This window comes from Triturus cristatus, chromosome 5_1, assembly GCF_964204655.1.
Source record: "Triturus cristatus chromosome 5_1, aTriCri1.1, whole genome shotgun sequence".
NCBI classification, from domain to species: Eukaryota; Metazoa; Chordata; class Amphibia; order Caudata; family Salamandridae; genus Triturus; species Triturus cristatus.
The window spans coordinates 16,405,447-16,429,864 of record NC_140587.1 but is presented as its reverse complement, the minus strand read 5'-3'; the positions used below and the strand labels follow the sequence as shown (position 1 = coordinate 16,429,864).

At 46.0% G+C, this 24,418-nt stretch overlaps 1 protein-coding gene across 2 annotated transcripts in view; it reads left to right on the top strand.

The window, feature by feature from the left end:
- The first annotated feature begins 586 nt into the window (after window positions 1-586).
- Window positions 587-24,418, top strand: part of LOC146829969 (GTPase IMAP family member 9-like) — a 54,851-nt gene continuing 31,019 nt past the window's right edge. The window contains exons 1-3 of one of the 2 annotated variants that reach the window (XM_085604222.1): window positions 587-638; window positions 3,815-3,952; window positions 22,526-22,561. In XM_085604222.1, coding sequence (XP_085460348.1) covers window positions 22,540-22,561 — 22 coding nt within the window. In that variant the 5' untranslated portion in view covers window positions 587-638; window positions 3,815-3,952; window positions 22,526-22,539. The remainder of the gene's footprint in view (window positions 639-3,814; window positions 3,953-22,525; window positions 22,562-24,418) is intronic. The other variant, XM_085604223.1, reaches the window with a different exon arrangement.

Sequence of the window (24,418 nt, the reverse complement as noted above, 5' to 3'; positions counted from 1 at the left end):
AGTTATAGGGGCCTTAGCGCACACTACCCCAGCACAGAGGGGGAAAAGGCCTGGCAGTGAAGGGGTTAAAACCATAAACAGAAATAAAAGGCGTTGTCATTTACAACACTAATAGCTCAAACTCGCGTAAATGCGAGACCTATTGCATTGCAAATGCTCAAATTGCCCATTATGTGAGTCCATCTGTTCCAGCAAATATCTTCATTGCTTTCACTGTGTATTCATTACTTTAATTGTCCTTTTTTCACGTTTCATTCTCCATTCATCGAGCTTTCTGTCAGGCTCCACTTGTGCAGCTGTTAGACAAGCCTCGGGTGATTTAGAGCCCGAGCAGAGTTTCTCACCCAGTGGGGTTGTGTGGCTCCTCCCTCAGCCCGAGCAGTGACCTGCTGCTCTGGGGTGAGTTTAAAAGGTCCTAAGAGCAGGGGATACCTCTATTACACAAGACCTGTAATGTTGGAGCTATGAGTGGGCTTTTGCTGTCATCGTGTGGCCGAGATGGTGAATTGCACGGTCTTGTCTAATATGAAAATGACTAAAGGGCGGTACCGGCTGGGGTTAGTATTTAAAGATGGACGTCATCGGAGGCTCTACAGTAGCATCCGTCAGGAGACAGCAGCACAGGCAGCGAGCTCCAGGTGAGTACAGCGGCCCACCAGAGATTTTACTCTTAAGGAGCTGAATTATTACTCATTTTGATTTCAACAATATCTGGTACTGCACAGCACACTCATCGAAACAGCTATTATCTCTTTCTGCTTATAAATAGGAGTAAAGCGTTTCTTTTTTAACCTCTAAAACAGAACAGAGTTTTCCACTCACCCACATAGTTAGAGGCCAGATGCAGAAAACATTTTTGGGTGCTCAAAGGTTCCAATTCGCAGATTATGACTCGAAAAAATGCGCTTTTACCAATGTACCAAACCCATTTTAGGAGTTAATAACTTGTTACTGACACCTGAATTGGGATTAGAAATCTTTAAGGAATCAATATTTGGACAGGGGCTGTTTTAGAAGAATACGCATTCTAATCTGTATGTACCAACGAACCATTGATAAACTTCAGTTGAATGACCCCTTCTCCTTTGTGACAGTAAAAACAAGCATTGGCAAAGCCAATAGGTCTCGCCTATTGACTTTGCCAATAGGTTTTAGTAATGTTATAAACCAGTGTGGCTGCTGTTCAGCATGGGTAAAGTTAGTGGGGTAAAGGAGAGTGTCGCGGAGTGCAGTGTCGTAAAGTGGAGTAGAGTGGAGTGATATGGAGTGGAGTGGGGTGGAGTGTCAGGCAGTGTTGTAGAGTGTTGGAGTGTCATGCAGTGTTGTAGAGTGTTGAAGTGTCATGCAGTGTTGTAGAGTGTTGGAGTGCCATGCAGTGTTGTAAAGTGTTGGAGTGTCATGCAGTGTTGAAGAGTGTTGGAGTGCCATGCAGTGTTGTAGAGTGTTGGAGTGCCATGCAGTGTTGTAGAGTGTTGGAGTGCCATGCAGTGTTGTAGAGTGTTGGAGTGCCATGCAGTGTTGTAGAGTGTTGGAGTGCCATGCTGTGTTGTAGAGTGTTGGAGTGCCATGCAGTGTTGTAGAGTGTTGGAGTGTCATGCAGTGTTGTAGAGTGTTGGAGTGTCATGCAGTGTTGTAGAGTGTTGGAGTGCCATGCAGTGTTGTAGAGTGTTGAAGTGCCATGCAGTGTTGTAGAGTGTTGGAGTGCCATGCAGTGTTGTAGAGCGTTGGAGTGCCATGCAGTGTTGTTGAGTGTTGGAGTGCCATGCAGTGTTGTTGAGTGTTGAAGTGCCATGCAGTGTTGTAGAGTGTTGGAGTGCCATGCAGTGTTGTAGAGTGTTGGAGTGCCATGCAGTGTTGTAGAGCGTTGAAGTGCCATGCAGTGTTGTAGAGTGTTGGAGTGCCATGCAGTGTTGTAGAGTGTTGGAGTGTCATGCAGTGTTGTAGAGTGTTGGAGTGCCATGCAGTGTTGTAGAGTGTTGGAGTGTCATGCAGTGTTGTAGAGTGTTGGAGTGCCATGCAGTGTTGTAGAGTGTTGGAGTGCCATGCAGTGTTGTAGAGTGTTGGAGTGCCATGCAGTGTTGTAGAGTGTTAGAGTGTCATGCAGTGTTGTAGAGTGTTAGTGTCATGCAGTGTTGTAGAGTGTTGGAGTGCCATGCAGTGTTGTAGAGTGTTGGAGTGTCATGCAGTGTTGTAGAGTGTTGGAGTGTCATGCAGTGTTGTAGAGTGTTGGAGTGCCATGCAGTGTTGTAGAGTGTTGGAGTGTCATGCAGTGTTGTAGAGTGTTGGAGTGCCATGCAGTGTTGTAGAGTGTTGGAGTGTCATGCAGTGTTGTAGAGTGTTGGAGTGTCATGCAGTGTTGTAGAGTGTTGGAGTGCCATGCAGTGTTGTAGAGTGTTGAAGTGCCATGCAGTGTTGTAGAGTGTTAGAGTGTCATGCAGTGTTGTAGAGTGTTAGTGTCATGCAGTGTTGTAGAGTGTTGGAGTGTCATGCAGTGTTGTAGAGTGTTGGGGTGTCATGCAGTGTTGTAGAGTGTTGGAGTGCCATGCAGTGTTGTAGAGTGTTGAAGTGCCATGCAGTGTTGTAGAGTGTTAGAGTGTCATGCAGTGTTGTAGAGTGTTAGGGTCATGCAGTGTTGTAGAGTGTTAGTGTCATGCAGAGTTGTAGAGTGTTGGAGTGTCATGCAGTGTTGTAGAGTGTTGGGGTGTCATGCAGTGTTGTAGAGTGTTGGAGTGCCATGCAGTGTTGTAGAGTGTTGGAGTGCCATGCAGTGTTGTAGAGTGTTAGAGTGTCATGCAGTGTTGTAGAGTGTTGGAGTGTCATGCAGTGTTGTAGAGTGTTGGGGTGTCATGCAGTGTTGTAGAGTGTTGGAGTGCCATGCAGTGTTGTAGAGTTTTGTGGAATATAAATGTCTGTAAATGAACTGATGAAAATACCATAAAACCAAGAGCCCTAATCATGAAATATCTCCACAGTCCATTTACAGACATTTACATTGAGTTGTGTGCTAGAAAAGAAATAACATGGGACAGTCTTCCTCAATCACAGCCGCAGTAGCCAGTATGATTGCCACATAACTCTCCTCACCAAGCTCCCTGAAACGCAGGGACTGATATTTTACCTCTCGCTTTGAATGCATAGCAGATGCGACAAGTTAAGTACAAGATGTGAAGGTCTTTTTACAGAGATCAAGCACTGGTAGAAGAAAACAGTAAATAGAGCTTGGGCAATAGAAATGATGAGCTCAAGCTAGGCACCTAAACCAAACAGAGCCAGCCAATAGAAAGCAAGCCCATGTGAGTTACAAACGATAAAGCCAATGGTAAGCAATGGCCGAAAGCCTCCTAGGGAAGCTTTCCGAAAGTCCCCAAGTTGTCGTTAGCAAACCGCTGCCTGGTAGGCTTCAACCTAAAAAGAGCTGTGAGAGCAACCACTTTTCACTGCTTCAGGAGATTTGGAAATATTTGGTGTGTGTATTGTACTGGTCAGTCTGATCGCGTCTAGTGAGATCCAAGGTAAAGATGGTTCTGCTTAGTACTATATTTTGGTGGAAGAAAAGTCGGTGCTGATGCTGATAATGAGAACAATTCACAAAGCTAGAGATTTAAAAGATGGAAATCAGCTCCAAAAGTAGTATGTTTGTGGAAAATTCCTGAATTAATGTCATTTCTAAGAAAATATGAGGCAAAGATATAATTCGTTACTCCAATGTGTAAAATCTGTTCATGCGTAATTTCAACCCACGAAACACGCTTAAATGCAACTTTAAAGAGAATTTTCACATTTTTTTCTCTGATTGATTTTTGTTTCTGTGGAGAAACCCTTCCTTTGCACCTTCAAGCAGTTCACACCTGAGGCTTCACCTGGAAACATCTCTCCTTCAGGAAGCAACTCAAGACCTGGCTCTTCGAGCAGTAACGGACCCCTCTCCCCCAGCGCCTTGAGACCCTTCCGGGTGAGTCGCGCGCTATACAAATGCTATGATTGATTGATTGATTGAAACACACTTCTGCCTTCGACAGAAATTTATATGCATGTAAAATAGGAAGAGAAGCTACTGTCAAGGGGTTTGTGAAATCCCACAAACCTTAAAGTTTTGGGTTGTTCACAAACATTTGCAGGTAGACCCTCCTATGAACACACAAATGTATCCCTATTAAATGAATTCTCAGTGGCAAAACCCACAGCAATAGAATTTCTACATTTGAAAGTGACTTTTGCAATCAGGATGATGGACTGACCCCAGCAAATGACTTTTCAAAGCTATATTTAGATAGGCAAAAACATGTGTCAATCTGACTCTACGATATTTGCAGTCGGACAAAATGCTTCTCTCGTCTGTAATTTCAGTTGTTGAGGTAAACTGGGCCTATATTATGTAGGGCTCTGAAGGTGTGTGTGAGGAGTTTGAATGAAGCTCTTTTGTGTATTGGATGACAGTCAGCTAACTGAGGTGGTGTGTAATGTGTGTGCTGTGTGGATTGTTGAGTGTGAACCTTATTGCCAAATTCTAAATGGGTAGGTTGCCTGATAAGTTGCGTGTGCATACGGGTGTAAAGGATGGTCTCGAATCCAGCTTGCTTGTGATGAGGGTCTAGGTGACAGTTTTGTCATTGCTGGTGGGGAACCACTTGAAGATTTCCCTCAGCACTTTCAGGGTCTGAAAGCAGGAGGCTGTGACGGCGGTGGCTTGCATGGTTGTGTTGAGTAAGCTGTTGATGATAATTCTGAGATTCTTGGTGTGAATATTGGGGGGTCTGTGTTCTCTGAGTTCAGCTGGCCACCAGGAGAAGTTCCATGGCAATGAGTTCTTTCTGAAGATCACAACCTCTGTCTAGCCAGTGTTCAGTTTGGGACAGTTTCTGTCCAGTTAGCAATTTCAGTCATGCAGCTGGTGAATGTGGTCCAGGGGTTGAGGGTTTTAGTTGAGAGAGAGAATCAGGGAAGTAACATCGGCCTAGGATAGGATGGGAACCTCATGGGTGCCGATGATGCTTGCAAGAGGAATCGTGTATGTCCTTAAGAGGACCAGGCTGGAAGATGATCCCTGTGGTACTCAACGGATAAGGCTGCGGATGTCAGATCAGTAGGGGGCTAATCTAAATGATCAGGTTCTTCTAGTCAGGATGAAACATATCCGAAGGAAGAAGAAGATATCTTTGTTTATTTGGTTAGTTAAAACCTTTACAAAGACACATCATTTGCAGAGCAGCTAGTGTTTAAAATCTCATGGCAAATGTAAAAACCATACACTAATAACAAAAGTAAAAAACGTGACAAAATTGCCATAGTGATGTTTTTGGTCAGCTAGAGTTCAAGGGCCTGCTTAAAAGCCATCTAATTGCTGGAGCCGAACTGATTCGCATTGCGTATCACCTCTCTATGTGGGATATGAATTATAGTTCGATGAAGGTGGAGCTGTTCCACACAATTGAGTATGGTTCACATCAGTGGAGTCATTCAGAGTTCAAGCATTACCCCTAGTCAGGTTACGTTGTGCACTTTCGAACAACTTGAGGGGTTGCAAATTCCCAGTTGTTACTGATGTACCATTGAGGCTTAGGCGAGTATGGTTTTAATTTTAGATTCCTTTCCGGGGGCCTTACTTGCACTGTCAGACTTATCACTCTCCACCTGCTGGGTATGCAGCTGTTTGTTTACTAGCTGAAGAGACTTGGCAAGCTGCAGCGTCTGGCTGCTCAAGAGTCCTTGGTTTTCAATCTTGTGTAGGCAGCAGATGAGGATAGGACAGATAAAGCGTTGAAGGCCATAAAGAAGTCTCGGGGGCAGATTTACAACAAAATAACGCAGCACGGTGCAGCTGTCATTTTGCTGCGCCGTACTGCGTTAGTTTGGAAACCACAGAGATGCGTCATATTTACCAGAATATGTCACATCTCTGTGGTTCCCCCTGCGCTGACGCACAAACTGCAGCCATGCGCCGGCGCAGGCACCATGGTGCAAGGATGCCTGCGTCGTGGGGAGATTGGGGCTCCTTCCTGCACAAAAACAATCACAAGAGGCTTTTTTCCTCTTTCAATGCGTGCTGTAGAATGCAGCACACATTGAAAGAGAAAAAAACGAGGAGAAATGAAAACATTTCTCCTCGTTGTGCCTCGCTACGCCACCTCTAGGGTGGCGTAGCATTCACACGCATCTCCAGATTTCCGATTTCTCGTAAATCTGGAGATGTGACTTGTTCCATTGGTGTTGCGTGGGAACACCCACAACAACACCCATGGAACGCCCCTTCCACGCAAAGTGCTGCGTGTGAAGGGGCCGTATTTACGAGGAGAGGAAAAGTCATGGAGGGTGGCTTTTCCTCTCCTTGTAAATATGGAGGAGCCCCCTAAGCCACCAGTATGTCATGAAAAGTGATGTAGTGGTGGTGCAGGGGGCTTATAAATCTGCCCCTAGGAGTATGTGAGCTGTGGTGTTTCCTTTGTGCTCGATCATAAGGACCTCATCTGTGCTGCAATGAGGGCCGTTTCTGTGATGTGGTTTGGTCTAAATCTAGATTGTGTGATGTTGAGAAGTTGGTGCTCATTGAGATGGACGGTTACATACTTGTTAATGAGCTTCTCCAGAACTTTGGCCAGGTACAGTAGCAGGGAGATGGACAGGTAGTCGGCAAGCATTGTTGGGTTAGTGTATGGCTTTTTGAGCAGAGGGAGTACTGTAGCATGTTACCAGACCTCTGGGTAGAACACGTTTGTAAATGGTGAATTTAGGATCAGGATGAAGGCTGAGCTGATGGTCTGGGGACCTTTGGTGAAGACATGGTGGGAGCAGGGGACCCAGAATAAATGAACTGCATGGCATAATTGGTTTTTCCAAGGAGATTGCGGCCCATACTGTCAGTGTGGTTTCCTTGAATGAATTGAGAAGTTGCGTTGCAAGGTTTGCCGGGTCAGATTAGGGGTCAGATTTCTCATATACATTGGTTGTCTTGCAGCAGAAGAACCAGGGGAGATTTATGCACAGATACTTTTGAGGGGAGGATGCTTTTAGAGGAGGCCTCTGGATAGGTGAAACCTATCATGATGAGCTTTTAGAGACTCTGATCTGCTGGTAGTAGCGTTCAAGGTTGGATTTGAGGATGATTCTGTTTTCGTTGTCACAGCTCCTTCTTCAGCTATGGTCCTTTTGTTTGCAGTAGAACTTCATCATCCTGAGTTTTTCCGTGCACCAGCTGTCTTGTGGCCTGGGATCTAGTGGCCTTGTTGGGCTTGAGGGGAGCTAGATTGTTGGTGTTGGCATTCATTAAGTTGCTAAAGTTTGTGATTAAATCAGGTACTCTTCTGCTGTGATTGGATCACTGTTCTATGGGGTTGGCCTTCCTCTCTTCCTCTAGATCTCAATGTGCTGGGTTGGTTTGTTTGATCTGTGTTGGATGCAAATTTGATGAGGGCGTGGTCATTCCAAGTGATCTGTCTGGGTTTGTTGTTGGAAGTGATGATGTTGGCAAAGTTGGTCCGGTGTCCCAGAAGTCTGTAAATAAGGGTGTCACTCAAAGTAGAGTTCACTGTGATGTGGAGCTTGAAGGACATTTGTTCTATGTTGCTGGATGTTTGGTCTGATGCAGCTAAAGGTGTCCTTGTAGATGATAACTGTTCCACTACTATTACTTATGTAGTCCATCCTGTCTGATGATCTTGTGGCCGGGATGGATGGCTATGCTGATGTGGGGGACAGAATTTGGGTTTAGCCAGGTTTCATGAGGGCAGTAAGTCTGGTGTGTGGTCATGTCTCAGACCTCTATGGTGTGTTTGGCGAGAGATCAGGTATTAAGGAGAATGCAGCAGAGTTTGTACTGTGGTACAGTCAGTGGGTAATGAATGTGTCTATGAGTGTGTCAGGTTGTGGGTGCTATATGTATAAGAGCTGTGAGCAGTGGGTGTGGGAGAACACATCTTTGGTACAGTGAAGAGTGGCACTGTAGCAGCGCAGTGAGCAGTGGCTGTGGTTGAGGATGTGGAGGGTCAAATTCGATAGCTGTGGGGAAGGATCAGGATTCCTGGTCCAGGGCACAGGGCACAGGCAGGGCATGGACAGGCACAGACAGGGTATTGTTTGGCATGCTTTTGGTGGGCCAGCGGCACATCTGTGCTGTGTCTGCTATTGTCAGTCCAGGTTGAGTAGAGCAGGGAATTGTGGGAGGGAAGGGTTAGCAACACAGGAGGTGGTAAGCGGGGAAATAGGATAGCACAGCAAGGCAAGAGGTGTGGAAAGAGGTAAAGATCTGCAGGGAGGCTGAGGGAGGGAAAAACAATAGTAAAGCACAAAGAAGGGCATTAGAAAACCAAAACAGAATTAGGTAAGATGTGAAAAACAAGAAAGACATGAAAATTGTCGAGGAGAACAGGGTGAAAATGTTAAAGGCAGAAAAGAGATAAGAAATGTAAGGGAGAACAAAAGTAAAAGTGCAGAAAGATCAGAGAGAGCACTGAGAGCTAGTAGTGAGAGAAAGTTGGGTGACAATGGATGGATTTTGGGATATGTGTAGCTATGAAGAAAGGCAAGCGTGAGAATGAAAGTGAAATGAACAAGCATGTGAAACAGACAGAAAAAAGCAGTGAAAAAAGGAAATCAAAGACAAATAGGCAGAAACTCAGCACAGTCAGAGGCAACTGACGAGGTAACAACAGACAGGCAAGTTAAAAAACAGTGGAATAAAAAACAAAGCACAAGAGGGAATGGAGCAGGGAGAGAGAGCAAGAGTTGGACAATAGATCCCTTTACACTGGGATCACCAAGAAACTCATTAGAAGACTACAGACCACCCATGTCTCGGCAGCCAAACTCCTCCTCAACCTCTTACCCAGAATTTACATTACACCACAGCTGAGGGAACTGCACTGCCTTCCAATACACAAACCCACTCAATTCAAACTCCTCACCCACACATTTAAGGCACACCACAACCCAGGCACCCCCTACCTAACTGGTTGTATCTCCTTCCACCAGCTATCCAGACACCTCTGCTCTGCAAGACTCCTACTTGCAACCATTCCACATCAGGGCCTCCTCCCCTCTTCTTCAATTCTGCAAGAAGCTGAAGACCCGGCTTTTCACTTAACCAACTTACCATAGTTAAGTAAAGTTGGTTAATTATGGGTCGATGTTTGCGATGTGGGTAACTGAGGCATTTGAGCTGGTCATGAAAACTTAACCATGAAGACACCACGCATTTCAGGAAATGAGGTGCCCACGTGAGCCCTTGGTGGTGGTCTAGCATTGATCCAGCTACTTTTTCTTACCCGGAATGTCCTGCAAGGATAAAACCATGAGTGAAGCATTTATTCTGCTGACATTTCTATTCCTGTAATCAGTAAAAGAAGACAAAATACTTCCACCTCACATGCTTGCCCATTCCCAACTAAAAAGGTACCACAATTGGGTTGGCCTATTGCCAAGAAAATGAAACGCCCGAAAATGTGAAAATTCTAGAAAAATGCTGGAATTAGATCAATTTTTGGGGTTTGGTTATCTATCTGGATAGCTGTTGCCCCCTTTTCTTGCCCACAATTCCATGCATTTGTCAAACTTTGCTAACTAAAACTGAATTACCTCACATTGCTATTTTGGAATGTTTTGTAATTAGCAGGGAGTGGCAAAAGTCTCATCACCCAATGTTCTCAAGTGTGTTCTGATAAAACATCGCCCAGTTATCTGATGAAACAGAAAATTGCTAAATCACAACTAAAGAAAGGCTTTTATACCTACTCTGTCAAACACATTTTTAAGGGTATGTGTAGGAGACAAATTTCGAGCTAGAGTTGTCAGGCACTCAGGGAACCTACCACTCCCAGGCATTTTTGCCTGGAGGCCACACAAAAAGCCTTTCCAGGAATACTGCACAAATGTCAAATATTGATTAAATAATGTAATATCCATGACATACAGTAAACAAAACAAATAAAGCACAAGAGAATGTGGAGCAACGAGTGTGAAAGGGAAAGTGAGAGAGCCAGTGGACAGATGATGCAAGAGAGGCGGGGGCCTCGCATGCATCGGAGCGGGGTCCAAAACAGCCTTGACTGTTCAGAGAATCTGTCACAGGTAAGTCCTAGGGGGGTTAGGAGACCCTTGTTTAATAACAGGTAACTCCATCATCATCATCACCATCAATACTTCATCATTCTGCAGTTAACCTGGATTGGACACTGTGATTTCATTAGTCATGGTATTGATGTCTCCAGGCCGCTCTTGTTAAGAAAACTTGCAGAGATCAATGCCACTCCACCCTAAGTGCCATGGGTCACGTCTGTAAATGCCCAGGTTTGGACGGACACTGGCAGACCTTAGGACAATATCCTTCACCAATCCTCCTTTGCAACTGATAGGAAATTCAGATTATTTCAGAAACGTTCTTGATCATTCCAGGGTTTCTTTCTAGGGCCTTTCCTAACTTGGACACTAGCAGCACCCAACCATGTGGGATGCCACTTTTATCAGACATGTATGAACCCTGTTGGTAGGACTTTTGCCATACTACACCAATTCCAGAGCTGTATCTCACAGAAAATTGATGACATATTATGTTTTAAACTAGAGGTCCCGTACCAGTCTATTGCGAACTCCAGCTAGCACTCCAACATGCAATAAAAGTAGGGGTGGGTGGAATTTGCTAAATTGCCTTTTGCAAAATTTCGCGAAACGGCAAAAATCTCCGCGAACACGTGACATTTTGTGTGCTCGCGGAGATTTTGGGCTGATTAATGCGTTACTGAATTTGAGCTTCAACTCGGGCACCCGCTTTATATATATTAAGTGCTTCCTGTTGAGGTTTAATTTTTGTGACAGGAGCATCGTGCCAGAATGAATCCTTCCCTGCACATTTATCCAAGAAGATGCCACCATTTTGTGCAATACCTCTACTCAACTGGAGTACTTTCTACTGGCTAATCAGTAAGTGCTACCTCGTTCGGTAAATGCATAGTCCGTTTCCTACACTACAGCTGCGTAAAGGGCCAGAAGAGTTGTCTCCAGTGACCATGTGCGCCTGTAACTTTGCCACCGTGCCGATGGGCGCCGGGTTGCCATGAGTGAGCTGTCCATCATAGGGGGGAAAGGGCGGGAAGACGTTGCACATCGCTGGTGTGTGGGCCAGAGACAAATGGGCGGGGCTTCTAGGCCAGTTCACATGCCTCTTGTTTATAAAGGATCAGAGCAGGGTCTCTGAGGCAGACAAGGAGAAGAAACCGCCTTGTCACAGGAAGTACACGAGGATTGCGCTCGAGTAAATCAAGGATGCAAAGACCACCGGCAAGGATTACAGCTAACATTTCAGAGTGGAAATGGGGAGAACTGACACCTGCTTAACCACGTTCATGAATTCTACATGAGGATTGCGCTCGAGAAAATGAAGGATGCAAACACCACTGTCAAGGATTACAGCTAACATTTCAGAGTGGAAATGGGGAGAACTGACACCTGCTTAGCCACCACCACGCTCACAAATGTTTTGGCAGATTAATGCGTTCCAGAATTTGAGATTCAACTCAGGCACCTGCTTTATTAATATCTGTCAGTGCTTCCTGTTGACGTTTAGTGACAGGAGCATCATGCCAGAATGAATCCTGCCCTGCATATTTCCGTTTCGGTGCGAATCGCGGAAGTTTCGACATTTTCGCGTTCCGGGCAGGACTCGAAAATGCAGAAATTTTGCAAGTTCTGCGAGCGGAACGGAATTTGTCGCCCACCGTTAATTAAAAGTAAACATGTCCTGTCTTATTGTTTTGCTAATTTGATGCCTTTTGCTGTGATTGCCAGCCATCACCCAAAGCAGCTGAATTGCGCTTAGCTGGGAGGGGTGGGGTGGAGAGGGTTATGTTAGTGCAAAAAGCCCAGCATGAGCAATATTAGATCCTGTGGAGCTTCAATCCGGAGCGGCTGGAGTATCAGCCTTTACCCTGAGCCTCATTATAAGGTCCGGGAACCTGGTTGACTTTGTTGTAGCTTCATACCACAGCCCATACCACCGTGGGCCGAAGAGTGCAACCATTGTTAGCCTCGGGATTGGTATAAGGTTCCTGGCTCCAGTTTGTGACCAACATTTCTAAAAAAATTTAAAAAGCGCAGTTTTATTGGTGAAATGGTAGAAATGTCGAAAGAGATTCCTATGAATATCTGTTTTAATTTAATCATGAAATAAAATGTTATGCCAAGCAGGCCTCATCTAAAGAAATGTACATGAAAAACAAATTTTCATTTGCATGTCTCCATTCCCCATTTGACTGCTCTCATCCACACCCACTGTTAAGTGCACAATACGCACCCCAGGTTTAAAATATTTCTGTTGCGAATTATATTGTGTGATGTAGAGTGCCCTCGGTTCATAGGCTAGTAGGATGCCTCAATTGCCTGATTTTCTGACCGGAGATCTAAAAGTACCAGCTTGAATTCAACCAGGGCCTACTTTGTCTGTCATCCTTACTAGGTTAATAACATGTGTTCTGTCCTGTATCATAGCACCTGGTCTGTTTATTAAGTCGACCCAATGAATAGTCATGCAGTTATATATTTCAACAGTGTTTTTTCTGAGAGCCTTGTATCCTAACAACTAGGGGGCAGATTTACAAGAAAGAGACGCATCTGTAGAGATGCGTCACTTTCCCTGCGCCAACATGCCAAATCCTTGCGTCACCATGGATGCGCCGTATTTACAATACGGCGCACCATGGCGCAAGGATTGACAGATGCGTCAGAAATTCTGACGCATCTGTTGACAGAAAAGTCACGCATTGCTGGAGTCGTGTCGCAAGCACGACGCAACTCCAGCAATGCTCAGGGGTGCCCTATGCCTAACATGCTGCGTCAATTCTTACGCCTGCTTCAAGCAGGCGCAGGGTTTTGACGCAGCATGGACGTAAAAGTGACTCCGTCACTTTTACGGGGCTTCCTGCGACGGAACGCCCACCCTGCATACATTAAACCTGACGCAGGTTTAATGTGGCGCAGGGCTTCACAACGTGACGCATCTCCCTAGATGCGTCCCGTTGTAAATGGGCAGGAACTTTTACGCTGCCGCTGCGTCACGAAAGTGACGCAACGACGGTGCAAAAGCGACGCAAGGGGCTTGTAAATCTGCCCCTCGTTTTCAAAATATGTGGCATTTGAGAACCTGTCTCATTTTTAGGTCTCACCTTGGCAGCGCATGCGCTGAACGTGCTGTCTCAGTGAGACCTAAAGTAATCTCTATATGTTGGCAAGCAGCCGGTAGTTTCTCCTGCTGCTTGCCATAGGCTTAGTGTTGGCTTAGTGTTTCTTACCTTGTTTTTCAGTGGCCCAACTGACTTCTGTGTAGTCCGGAAGCAGCGGCCACCAACTACAGTTTTAGTCCGCACTGTTCGGACTTTTTGTTTGTCTTGCGCATCGCTGCCTGACCTAAACATGGCAGCGGCGCATACGTAAGGAGCCGGTGTGCGCGAGGAGTGGGCAGCGCATGCTGCTTGTTTCATTTCCTGCTCCTAGCAAGCTCTATGGTCACCAATGCTCGCTGTTTGTGAGCAGAGCTATGGGCACTAGCGCTTATGCTGAACGGCAGGTCAGTGTGTGTAAAGCGTTTTAGCTGTTTGTGGGCATAATCTATAGCCGCGTGAATGTTCAAACGTTTTATGAAGACGGGCACCGTGCTTTGTTTACCACGGTGCCCGTTTTCATTTTAGAAGAGGTCTACCACTAGAAAACCAGAGCACAAGGGGTTGGTGGGAGGTGATGTTGTACAGCTCAGCACTGACTTCTTTCATTGATTTGCTCAGAAGCATGTGGACGCGACCCGAGGCTCGAACGCTGGTTTCCAGCACCAAAGTCGGCAATCTAGCCGTCAGACCACATCCTCTGCGGGTGTGGCATTACCCCACCAAGATATCTCTGTGAAACTGTATGGTACATACAACTAGTTACACATCCAGACATCTGCCAAACACTGAGCTACTGGCTTGATTCACCACCATCACTCCTCTGGATTCACACTGAGGTAAGGTAATATAGCCCCAATCACCTTGAGTTTCTCTATGCAATTCGCATTCCTCTTTGGTGTCACCGGGACAATCTTTAGACCGGAGCACCCAGTAATATCACAGATACCATTTTTGGTACCAGCTCCCAGATTGGTTGGTGATTTCAAATGCGCTTTTGGCGCTATCCCATACACTTCAGTAGCTTACCGAGTTCCCATTTCGAGCAATAAGTGGTTGTCGAGGCTTCAGTGCATAATCAGTCTTCTTACACTACCGGAAGGAGACGCACCTGATTCCATTAGTGTTTTACAGTTCGCTCATCAGCATGTCTTAATAATGTTAAAGCTTTTGAGATCGATAAAATATTTACGCATATGATCATAATACTAAAAACGTTCTGCCTAAAGCAAGCACTGCTAACGATTGTTAATGTTCCAAGGAACATTACAACATTGATTCAAGCAATGGGGGAGGGGCCACAAACATGGGGTGGGGGTCGAGGCACGGAGACCTGAGCCTAATCCCCGCTTTGTGCAGCTCTGTCACAATTACTTCATCGCCAGCCTCCCTTCACTTTCCGCCAAAAATGTAAAGTGCTAGAAAAGAAACTAAATGCTGCCTCTGCAGCTAGACGTCACCTGTGCTTGTCTGTGCTATGGCATTCAAGAGAGGTGCAGCCAGGGGCACTGGAATTCTGATGTTCTTTGGGCGCAAAGTTTTCCGCATAGTTATGTATTTACTGTAATTGCCACATATTCTTTCATCTGCTGCATAATTTGCTTATTTTAGCAACCACAAAAAGTTTGACTCAACCGGATTGAGATTTATTAAAACAGTACATGGCCCTTGGCAAAGGTTGACTGGCCTTACAGTTGCTTTTACTGCATGCCGGTGTTAAACTGGTACTAATGAAGTGAAACCTTGCATAGCTGGTGTTAACATGTGTAGACATGACAAAATCATGAAGTAATATCCAAATGTGCGGCATTACGTCTTTTATTTTGCCTTTTCTTGCCGCATAATTTTTGCCTGGTCCTTGTCGCGTAATTCCAGCCACCCTCGGTGTAGCTCCTGTAAGCAGAGAAGGGCACCCAAGGGACTGGACATAGGACAACGGCAACGCGCGGCACCGGCGCCTCCTCATCAGCCATGATACCACATCCAAAGAATCCTGCCTGACATTTTGGTGTCATCTGTTCGGAACTGCTCCGAGTCACAAGGAAGGCGCTAAATATTACACTTCGCAGTTTTTTAAGCAAACTTAAAGGATGTGTAAGCAAGTTTAAGCTATTGGCATTGTAAATGACAATGCCTTTATTTTTGTTTTTAAAACAAAAACAAAAATAAAAGGCATTATTTGCAATGTCAATAGCTCAAACTCACAAACAGAATTGCTTTAACTTAAACAAGGGCGAGACCTGATGCATTTTCAATGCTTGTTTGTAGAATGCTGTTTCATCTGATGGATTATAGTATTGCATTAATTGCACTGTGATTGGTTTTGAAAATCTTCAAGGTGTAATATCGGTGAAAGCGGGGTGTTTAGGGTAGCAGAATATTTGAAGCATGTCAGTCAGAAAGCAGCAGCAGCTCCCTTGGGTTGCCAGAGATAAAGCTTAATTTCGCCCTGAAGGTGCACTATGCAAACAACTGGCAGTACCTTCTCCCAGACTGAGAGGCATATTGTACCATGCCATTGTGGCTCCACCTCCAAATAGTGATGCACATTATACTGCAGTGCCAGATTGTGGTGCACTGAATGCCACAGTTGTGTAACTTCCCAATTCAGAATAGTTGCACTCTTTACAAAGCAGTCTGCTGCCCAGAACAGGGCACATTCTATTCCAGTTGCCACCTCTCCGCCCAGACTGCAGCATCGGGGGAGAGGGTGTCTCTGGGAACAATGCACAAGTGGTTTGGCCTTAATTAGCTCAGCTTTATTTTCACTGAACATAAGTAGCTATCACTACAGAATATGTTTTAAACAATGTTTGACTGTTATTTGGCATTCTGGGTAAGTAAACAGAGCTAGATATGCGCTAGCCACACAACACTGCACTCTCTCACATGTCTTGTTTTTAAAAATATCTCGGCTTTCTAAGTTTCCTAAAGTGTCAGCTGACCGTGGGCCTTTGTATCGCATTTTCAGCTCTGGTTTTCCAAATAACTATTCTTTCTGCCAACAGAAGCACTGCCCACCCCAGGAGTGCACCTCTGGCTCTGGCATGCTGCAGACACACTAAATACAAACAAGTCTGCATTTGTCTGTGCCTGTACCTTGCCCAGTGCCTAGCATTGGGAACCCTGGCTCCATGACCATCCAATGCAACACTACAACCACAGCCACCACCGGAGGCAGTGAAAGCCGCCACTACTCCCCTGCGACCTCAAACACACACTCCATCAAACAATTTGCGGTGCGCATCCACCAGCTCCACTGTAGGACCTTTCTCCTGCACCCATTGAAATTTCACCTGTAACACCTCAGACACCAATACCACTCCCTCCAAACAACTGTCTACAAATCCACCTAACATAACTTAACATAAGGAATTTAGCAGAGACAACACGAAACAGTAAAGTATAGGAACAATGGGGATGTTGCTGCACTTAAAGGCAGTTCCACCCCAACATCCAGCTGAAATGCAGAGGAGTGCAGAGCTAGATGCTTTATGAGGTGCCTCTATATCTGTTCAATCAGGTCAACTAGCACCATTTCAGGTTGTGGTGACTCCCAAAAGGTGATTAGGGTTCCCAACAGAAGGAGGGGGGAAGAGTCGTCTGCAGGCCCCCAAAATACTTCAATGGGGAAAGGGTCTCATTTCCAATCTGGCCACCAAAAAAGAGATTCCCTGACAAGAGTTGGACAAAATCTTCCATATGCTATGAGTGTTTTGAGTATAGGAACAACAAGTGGGATTCCAAATGCTAAAAAGGGCACCACCTCCCACTGCAGGAATGACACCAGGGGTGGCGAGTATAGTGCTTGAGAAGGAGTTTGTCCCAGTAAGTGGGGGGAACTCAGAGAGTTTACCCAATTGTCCCTGGGTGACATGGATATGGTTCCACCAATTAGCAAGGTGTTGAGGGTCTGAGGGACAGAGGAGTATGGTTAGGAGTCAGCTGGTGGCCAAGTCATAACCAATGCATTCCACCAGGTTGTGGTTCCTGACAACAGGGAGGGTCACTAGCCAGTGGCCCTTGTTCCATTTGAGTAGTAGGGGGGTGCCAGGTCTTCTCAACGTTGCTGTGAACCCTGCTATGCCTGTGGATTGCTTGTTGCGCAATGATTTTGAACACACAACCTGGAAGTCAAGAATGTCTGGAGCATAGAACAATAGTCCAGACAGCTGTCAAATGAGGAAGGGCAGGGGGTGTTGGAAACCAGTCCCTGAATGTCTCCCAGCTGTGGTGGTTGGGGCGCCTGAGGAGGACACCCTGGAGCCCACTGTCGAGGATATTGTCTCCCTTGGTAACCTGACTGAACTTGCTGGATGGCAAGTAGGAGGACCCACAAAGGAGGAGTTCTGTAAGGCACCGAGAGAGTGCCCAACCCTGGAGGACATGAGGCAACAGGCCAAAGCCCAGGTAGTAGGTGATGCCTCTGGCAATCTCAACTTTTATTAGGAGAACAACCTCCTTACATTGAGCCTATGGCAGCTGTGCATGGGGCAACAAGGTCCTTGGTGGTCTACCAATGCTACAGGCCCTTCCTACTGTAGCTGGCTCATGAAATACCTCTGGCAGGACATCATTACCAGGACAAGGCTTGTCCCCCACTTTTAGTGGCGTGGGATGATGATTTCCTCTGACGGATAGTGTAGGACTTGCTTGACCTGCCAAGACAGCGGGAAGACAGGGCAGAGACTGAAAGCCCCATTTCATCCCTTGCCTGTCTTTGGCACACCCTTTGAGAGGGTGGGCATCAGTGATTGTTGATCCCCAGATAGCTGCTGGCTGCAGGTTTTTCCTAGTGCTGGTGGATCATGCCACAAGGTACACAGAGGCCATACCTCTGAGGGCTCCAACTGCACCTACAGTGGCTAAGGCTTTAATTGGGGTTTTTACCAGACTTGGTTTCCCCAAGGAAGTGGTGTCTAACAGGGGCACAAACTTCATGTCTGGTTATATGCAGTCAATGTGTAAGGAGCGAGGGGTAACTTATACGTTTTCCACTCCCTGCCATCCACAAACCAATGGACTTGTGGAAAGGTTCATTAAGACCCTCAAAGACATGATCATGGGCCTGCCCAAGGTCCGGAGGTGTAAGTGTGATGTCCTCTTGCCATGCTTTCTTTTTACTTACAGAGAGGTATCACAGAAGAAGGTTACATTTAGCCCCTTTGAACATCTGTATGGTCATCCTGTAAGGGGGCCTCTGAGTCTGGTGAATGAAGGGTGGGAGCAAGCTCCCAGGAAAGTGCCCCTGGATGTAGTAAGCTACATGCTGGCATTTAGAAGCCACATGCCCAAGTTGTGGACAAGCTTCTGACAACTTAGATGCCAACCAGGAAGAGATGAAGCAGTGGTATGACCAAATGGCTACCCCTGTGGAATTCTAGCCAAAAAGTGAAACCCTGGGAGCCCAATGCCCTTCAAGACCAGTAGACCGGGCTCTATGAGATAGTTGAGAGGAAGGGTGAGGTCGTATACCTGGTGGATCTCAAGACCTCTAGTCACCCCTAGAGGGTACTTCATATCAACTGTCTTGAACCACACTTTGAGTGTCTGAAATCACCCTGCTGCTGGTGACTGATGGAGGAGATGAAGAGGAGAGTGATCCTTCCCTAATCTCTTGGCCTCCATGGAGAAGGATGGGCTAGTGGAAGGTGTGATCCTCTCCACTACTCATACTTCTGAACAGCAGACATACTGTCACAAGTTGCTGGGGCAGTTTGCCTCTCTGTTTCACTCACTCCTGGAACTACCCAGCTCTGTACCCATGATCTGGACAAAGGAGACAGCCTCTGTGTCACAAATAAATCTTGCAGGTTGTCTGACAAGGTGAGGCCCAGCATCAAAGATAAGGTTTCTAAGATTCTAGAGATGGGGGTGATAGAACCCTCCAGTAGTCCCTGGTCCAGCCATGTGGTGCTAGCAACAAAAGCTGCCCCATCGGGCGCTTCACCTGAACTCCGGTACTATGTAGACTATAGGGGCCCAATTCTGTCACTAAGACTGATGCTCATCCCATTCCCCGGGCTGATAAGCTGATTGATTGGTTGAGAGCTGTGATCAGTTGGGAGCTGTCTAGTGCCTGAGTACCTTTGATCTTACTTCAAGATACTTGCAAGTTGCCATAACTGATAGAGCCAAGGAGAGGGCAGCCTTATCCACTCTAAAGGGCCATTATCATTTTCACACATTTCTCTTTGGCTTCGAGAATGCCCCTGCCACCTTCCGAAGGTTGGTGAACTAGGTCTTATCCTGGATTGTGGCTTTCAGGGTTGCTTACATGGATGACACATCTGTCTTCAGTAGCAGCTGGAAGGACCACCTTTTTCACCTTCAGGAAAATCATCAGGCTCTTCAACAGGCAGACATGTATGTCAAGGCCAGTAAGTACCTAGTAGGGCAGGGATTTGTGGTGTACTTTGGACACCTGATGGGGTGGTGTAAGATACATCCCCTCCAGGTCAAGATAGAGACAAACATTGCTTGGGAACCCAGCAAAATCCAGACTGAGGAAAGAGAAGATTTGTCAAGGGATATGGCACCATTGTTTCCCCCTTGACAGAGCTGACTTCGATGAAGCAGCCCAGTAATGTGATTTGGACAGAGGCATACCGAAAGGCATTTAACTCCCTGAAGAAGGCCATTTACACATCGCTTTTGCTCAAGGCCCCTGACTTCTCCAAGGATTTAATTTCTCAAATAGATGCCTCAGAACATGGCTAAATTAAAATGGCCTAAACCAACCTGTTGCATTCATCTCTAGGACGTTACTTGCTAGGGAACAAAGGTGGAGGGCTATTGAAAGTCTTTGCTGTTGTCTGGGTTCTGAAGATGAGACAAAACCTGTTTGGGACTAACTTATGGGTTCATATATGTCACAGGCACACCAGGTGGCTAATGCAAATGAGGGTTGAGAATAGGCCTGGGCGAAGCACTACGCTACGCTCGCGTAGTTTGCGAAGTTCGCGCTACTTCGCACTACGCGAACTGCACGTAGCACAGTGCGAACACGCATAGCGTAGTGTTGCGTAGTGCTGCGGTCATTTTTTGCTTGCTCGCGGTCCTCAACGTCAAGTTGGCGACCGCGAGCAAGCAAAATGACATCCTGGCAAGACTTTTTCCTTGTTCGCGATCGCGAGCATGGAAAATAAACCTCCCGGCGAGATTCCCAACGCGAGGAGGTCAGGTTTCTCATTGCGAGGGGTCGCGTATGCTCGCGACCGCTCGCGATGAGAAACTACCAGTTCGCGTTGAGAAAGCTGCCGCTCGAGTAAAAATCTACTCGAGCAGCAGAAAACTACAGCTCGCACTGTGCAAGATGCCATTTTCAATGATTGCACAGTGCCGGTTGCTTGTCCGCACTGTGCAATCATTGAAAACAACATCTTGCACAGTGCGAACATGTTACTACGCAGTTCGCGAAGTGCTACGCGTAGCTCGCGTAGTGCGAACTTCACTTTGCGTAGCTTCGCGAAGTGCTACTTCGCGAACTACGCCCACCCTTAGTTGAGAATCCAGAGGTGATCCATCTCCCTACATAGAATGGACTTTATGGTGTAACACAGACTTGGGGTTGACAACACCAGTGCTGATGAACTTTCCAGATTCTTCCGCCTTAGTGATAACTCCCAGGAGGTTGGGTAGCTGTCCCCACTTTCAACTGGGGGGACACGTGTTAGACCTGGCCTCCATAGGGTGGTCTTACCCCAGACTTTTTGCCTGCTTACTTTCTCTTTTGCTGATTTTTTTGTTGGCTTTAGGAATCTGAGCATTTTACCACACCCTATCAGCTCAGTACACTTCTGGACTTAAACTCCACTTTGACAAGAAGAAGGATTGCTGTGCTGATGAGTGCTGCTTGCAGAACTGCTGCTCTGGAAGACTGCTGCCTTGATGTGCTCTCTGTTGCCTGCTTACTCCTTATGAGTGTCTCAGAATGTCTCCAAGGGCTAGCTGACTAGCCTCCTGTTCTCCAAAGACTCAGGGACATCAAAGTAATTCATCCTGATTTTGTGCCTGGGTCATTGGGAGTGAACCCAGGTGTTTCTCCAGTAAAATTCACACATCTTCTGCTGCAATGAGCACAATTGATGCATTTCTGCTGAAGCGGCAGCAGAATTGGTGCTTCACACTTAGGACTAAGCAGCGTCACCGGAACCACCCCATCCACCGCTGCATCGCCGCCATTACTGAAGGACGATCTACACATCCCTTCAACAAGCGAGGAGAAGCCTGGCACATCAGGTATGAAATCAATGCATCGCGAAACCGACACTCTTCTTTGTAAACTGGCGCATCACCATCAACGTGTGGAGAAAATCAAGGCATCTGTTCAACTGCATAACTGACACCAGCCCAACCTGCATCTTGTGTTTGTGACCAAGACTATGGTACTTTTACTCAGCGATCCGTTCGTGGGTCCTGTAGCCGGCCTGCGCTCCATGGCCTTCCTTAATAAAGGTAACGACCCTGCGCGTCACCTTTGATGCTTACATCTTCACTTCCGTAGTCCAGCCAAGTCAGACCATTATTCCTGGGCATTAGCCTTGAGGCCTCTGAACATCCTGACAAATGAATAAAAGTCCTCTTATTCCTTTCTCTTGGTCACAAGGAGGAACTAAGCAACCCATTATATTGAATCAATGATACTGACCGTAAGGCCCGGGTTAACCATATGATATCATGTTGTAACATGTATTGAATCGTATCTTATGTATCATCTCATGTACCATATTGTATATGATATCATATCTTATATCTCATCTCGTACCATAATGCTTGGTACCAAACCGTGCCACAGAGTTTGCTTAGTCACCCAGAAGAGTATCCTGGCTCTAAGGGCCAGCCGAGGAGCTATAAGTGTGCCCCAAGAACTAGTTAAAGGGAATAAGCCTGGATTTCAATGACTTTTTAAAAGTCCGTTATCGATAAGGGAAGCTTGTGCTGTGAAAAACGTGAAGGGGCGTTGTCCGACCTTCGATCAGTGAATGTGTTAGGTTTTGACATTCTGGAGGCACACTGCACCAGCTAGAGAGCTTTGCACATTATAAACAACACAGTACTGGGTACATTCTTGGTATTGCCCACTGCTCAAAGTTTTCCTGATGGAAGTGAGAATACTTCAGAGTACATGGACTAATGATAGAGTTTTACATTCTAGTGGGATCTACAATTCAGTAGTTACGAACAGCTTTTTAAAATTATTTTACAACGACTAATTGTATCTGGATGTCTGCCATTGTGCCCTGTGCTGATATAACTGTATGGAATAAACACCTGCATGCTTCCCCCTTTTCGTTCGCTGTAGGTATATTTAATTAAAATATTGTTTTAAGATTGGCCAACAGTTAGTATAACATTCTAATTCTTATCATATGCTCTTTATTTAGATCCTGTTTCTGCAATGGAAGATGGTGTGACATTGAGTGAGTAAATATGCAAGCCAACTCTTTACCAAATGCATTCCGACCCCAGCCTTAAAACTACCCTGACACCCCCGCCCTGATTCCTAAAACCTGGCACCCTGCAGAAAAATTACCTCAACCCCAACCCCCTTTCCCTGAGCCCTAAAACTGACCCTCTGCCCTAAAAACCGACCCTTTCCACCCTATCCTGAGCCCTAAAACCTAGTTCAGAGCCCTAAAAAATACGCAGACACACCGCCCTGAGCCCTAAAACCGTCCCCAGCCCTAAAAGCTACCTCCATCCCCATTTACCAGGCCGCTTCCAGGAGCTTCCTCACCTGATCCTTTTTGTTCCTCTACCCCGCCATCTCCACATCTAGACCGTTTACTGCCTTAACCACACATATGTGTGGTTAAGACATATGCGTGCTACAGGCAAGCGTTGTTCGGCTTGCGTTGAAACAGCATGTGTGGCTCAGTCCATGTTGTAAATGCCGTTTCCACTCAAACATTCCATGTAGATCCTTCATCAGGCTCAAGTTTTTTTTAATAAAAACTTTATTTTATATTTTGCGGAACAGACAGAGAAACGGATAATACAGATACATCTTTCAGTGTGATATGTTGAACATTTCCATGGATAGAACATCTTCACCATCACAGGAGGATCTTTGTCTGTTATTCATTTAGCTCAATTTATGAGCTCATATGTTGTCTAAAGTAGATGAGTTCCTGGAGCCAGGGTCTCTTTTGTCAACGATTGCAACTCAGCAAATGTCCCATCATCACCGCCATCTGGTGAAAGCTCAGATAATCGAAAGTGACACCAAATCACTGACATTACCGCTAGGATGCCATTAAAGTTTTTGATATCTTATGATGTGGGCTTCAATTAGGGCCAATGCCTTTTCAGACTTACACACTCTGTCATGCACAACAGCCAAAAGCTTTTCCTTTGTGAAACCATACTTTACCCCACCATATGTTGATCTGAGGAAGTGTGGGCAGCTGTCCACCTTTGTGCAATACCTCATCATGCTACTAGAAGCAAGTGGGAGGTGAGCTAAAGTAAATAAACTGTTCTCCACTGGCCCTCCCAATAGCAGAAACAAGGGCTGAGGTGGCAAAGCAAGGTCAGTTATTTCCTTAATATGCATTCATATTTCTCTCCAGGCTACCTAAATGTGTATGCAAGCCCATCAGACGCAAAGCAATGTTCCTCTGTCGCCACAGCCCTTCCTGCAAACATCTGAACCACCAAAGATTGCCTTTAATCTAGTAGCAGTGAAATGCCATCTATTCATTTACTTATAAGAGTTTTCTAGAATACTCATGACATCTCTTCAGTGATCTCTGTCTCTAAATGCCTCTCCTATTTTACCACATATTTATATTTGGATATATCGGTAAATCCAAGTAATGCCTTTCACCGTCTTTTCCTTTGCATCTCTGTTATTAGTCACATGTAAAGACTGTTCATCTCTCTATTCAGATTGAATCTCTCCTTCAAGCTAACTCAGGACATGAGAATACCATCCTCAAAGAGATGTCAACAGGAGAGGAGGGTTGCCTTGATTAAAGTTGTGGAAACCAGGGCCACTAAGGCCCCTGAAAAATGTACATTGCAGACCACTGGAGTTAGTGGATGGATAGAAAGAGGACCCTTTTTAAACTCATCACTTGGCACCAGTAAACTATAAGGTTTGAGGTTGCTCTCAGAAGGATCTTACACGTGGACTGGTCTTTGGGAAAGCAACAATAGATGACAGAGGGGGAATCTGGAAACTTCTTGCTCTACCTGCTTCCAGGGATTGTTCTCAGGATCGTAGTTCCAGCCGCATGCTGGGCGCAGCTGTGAAGCCCCAATGCATGTGGCTA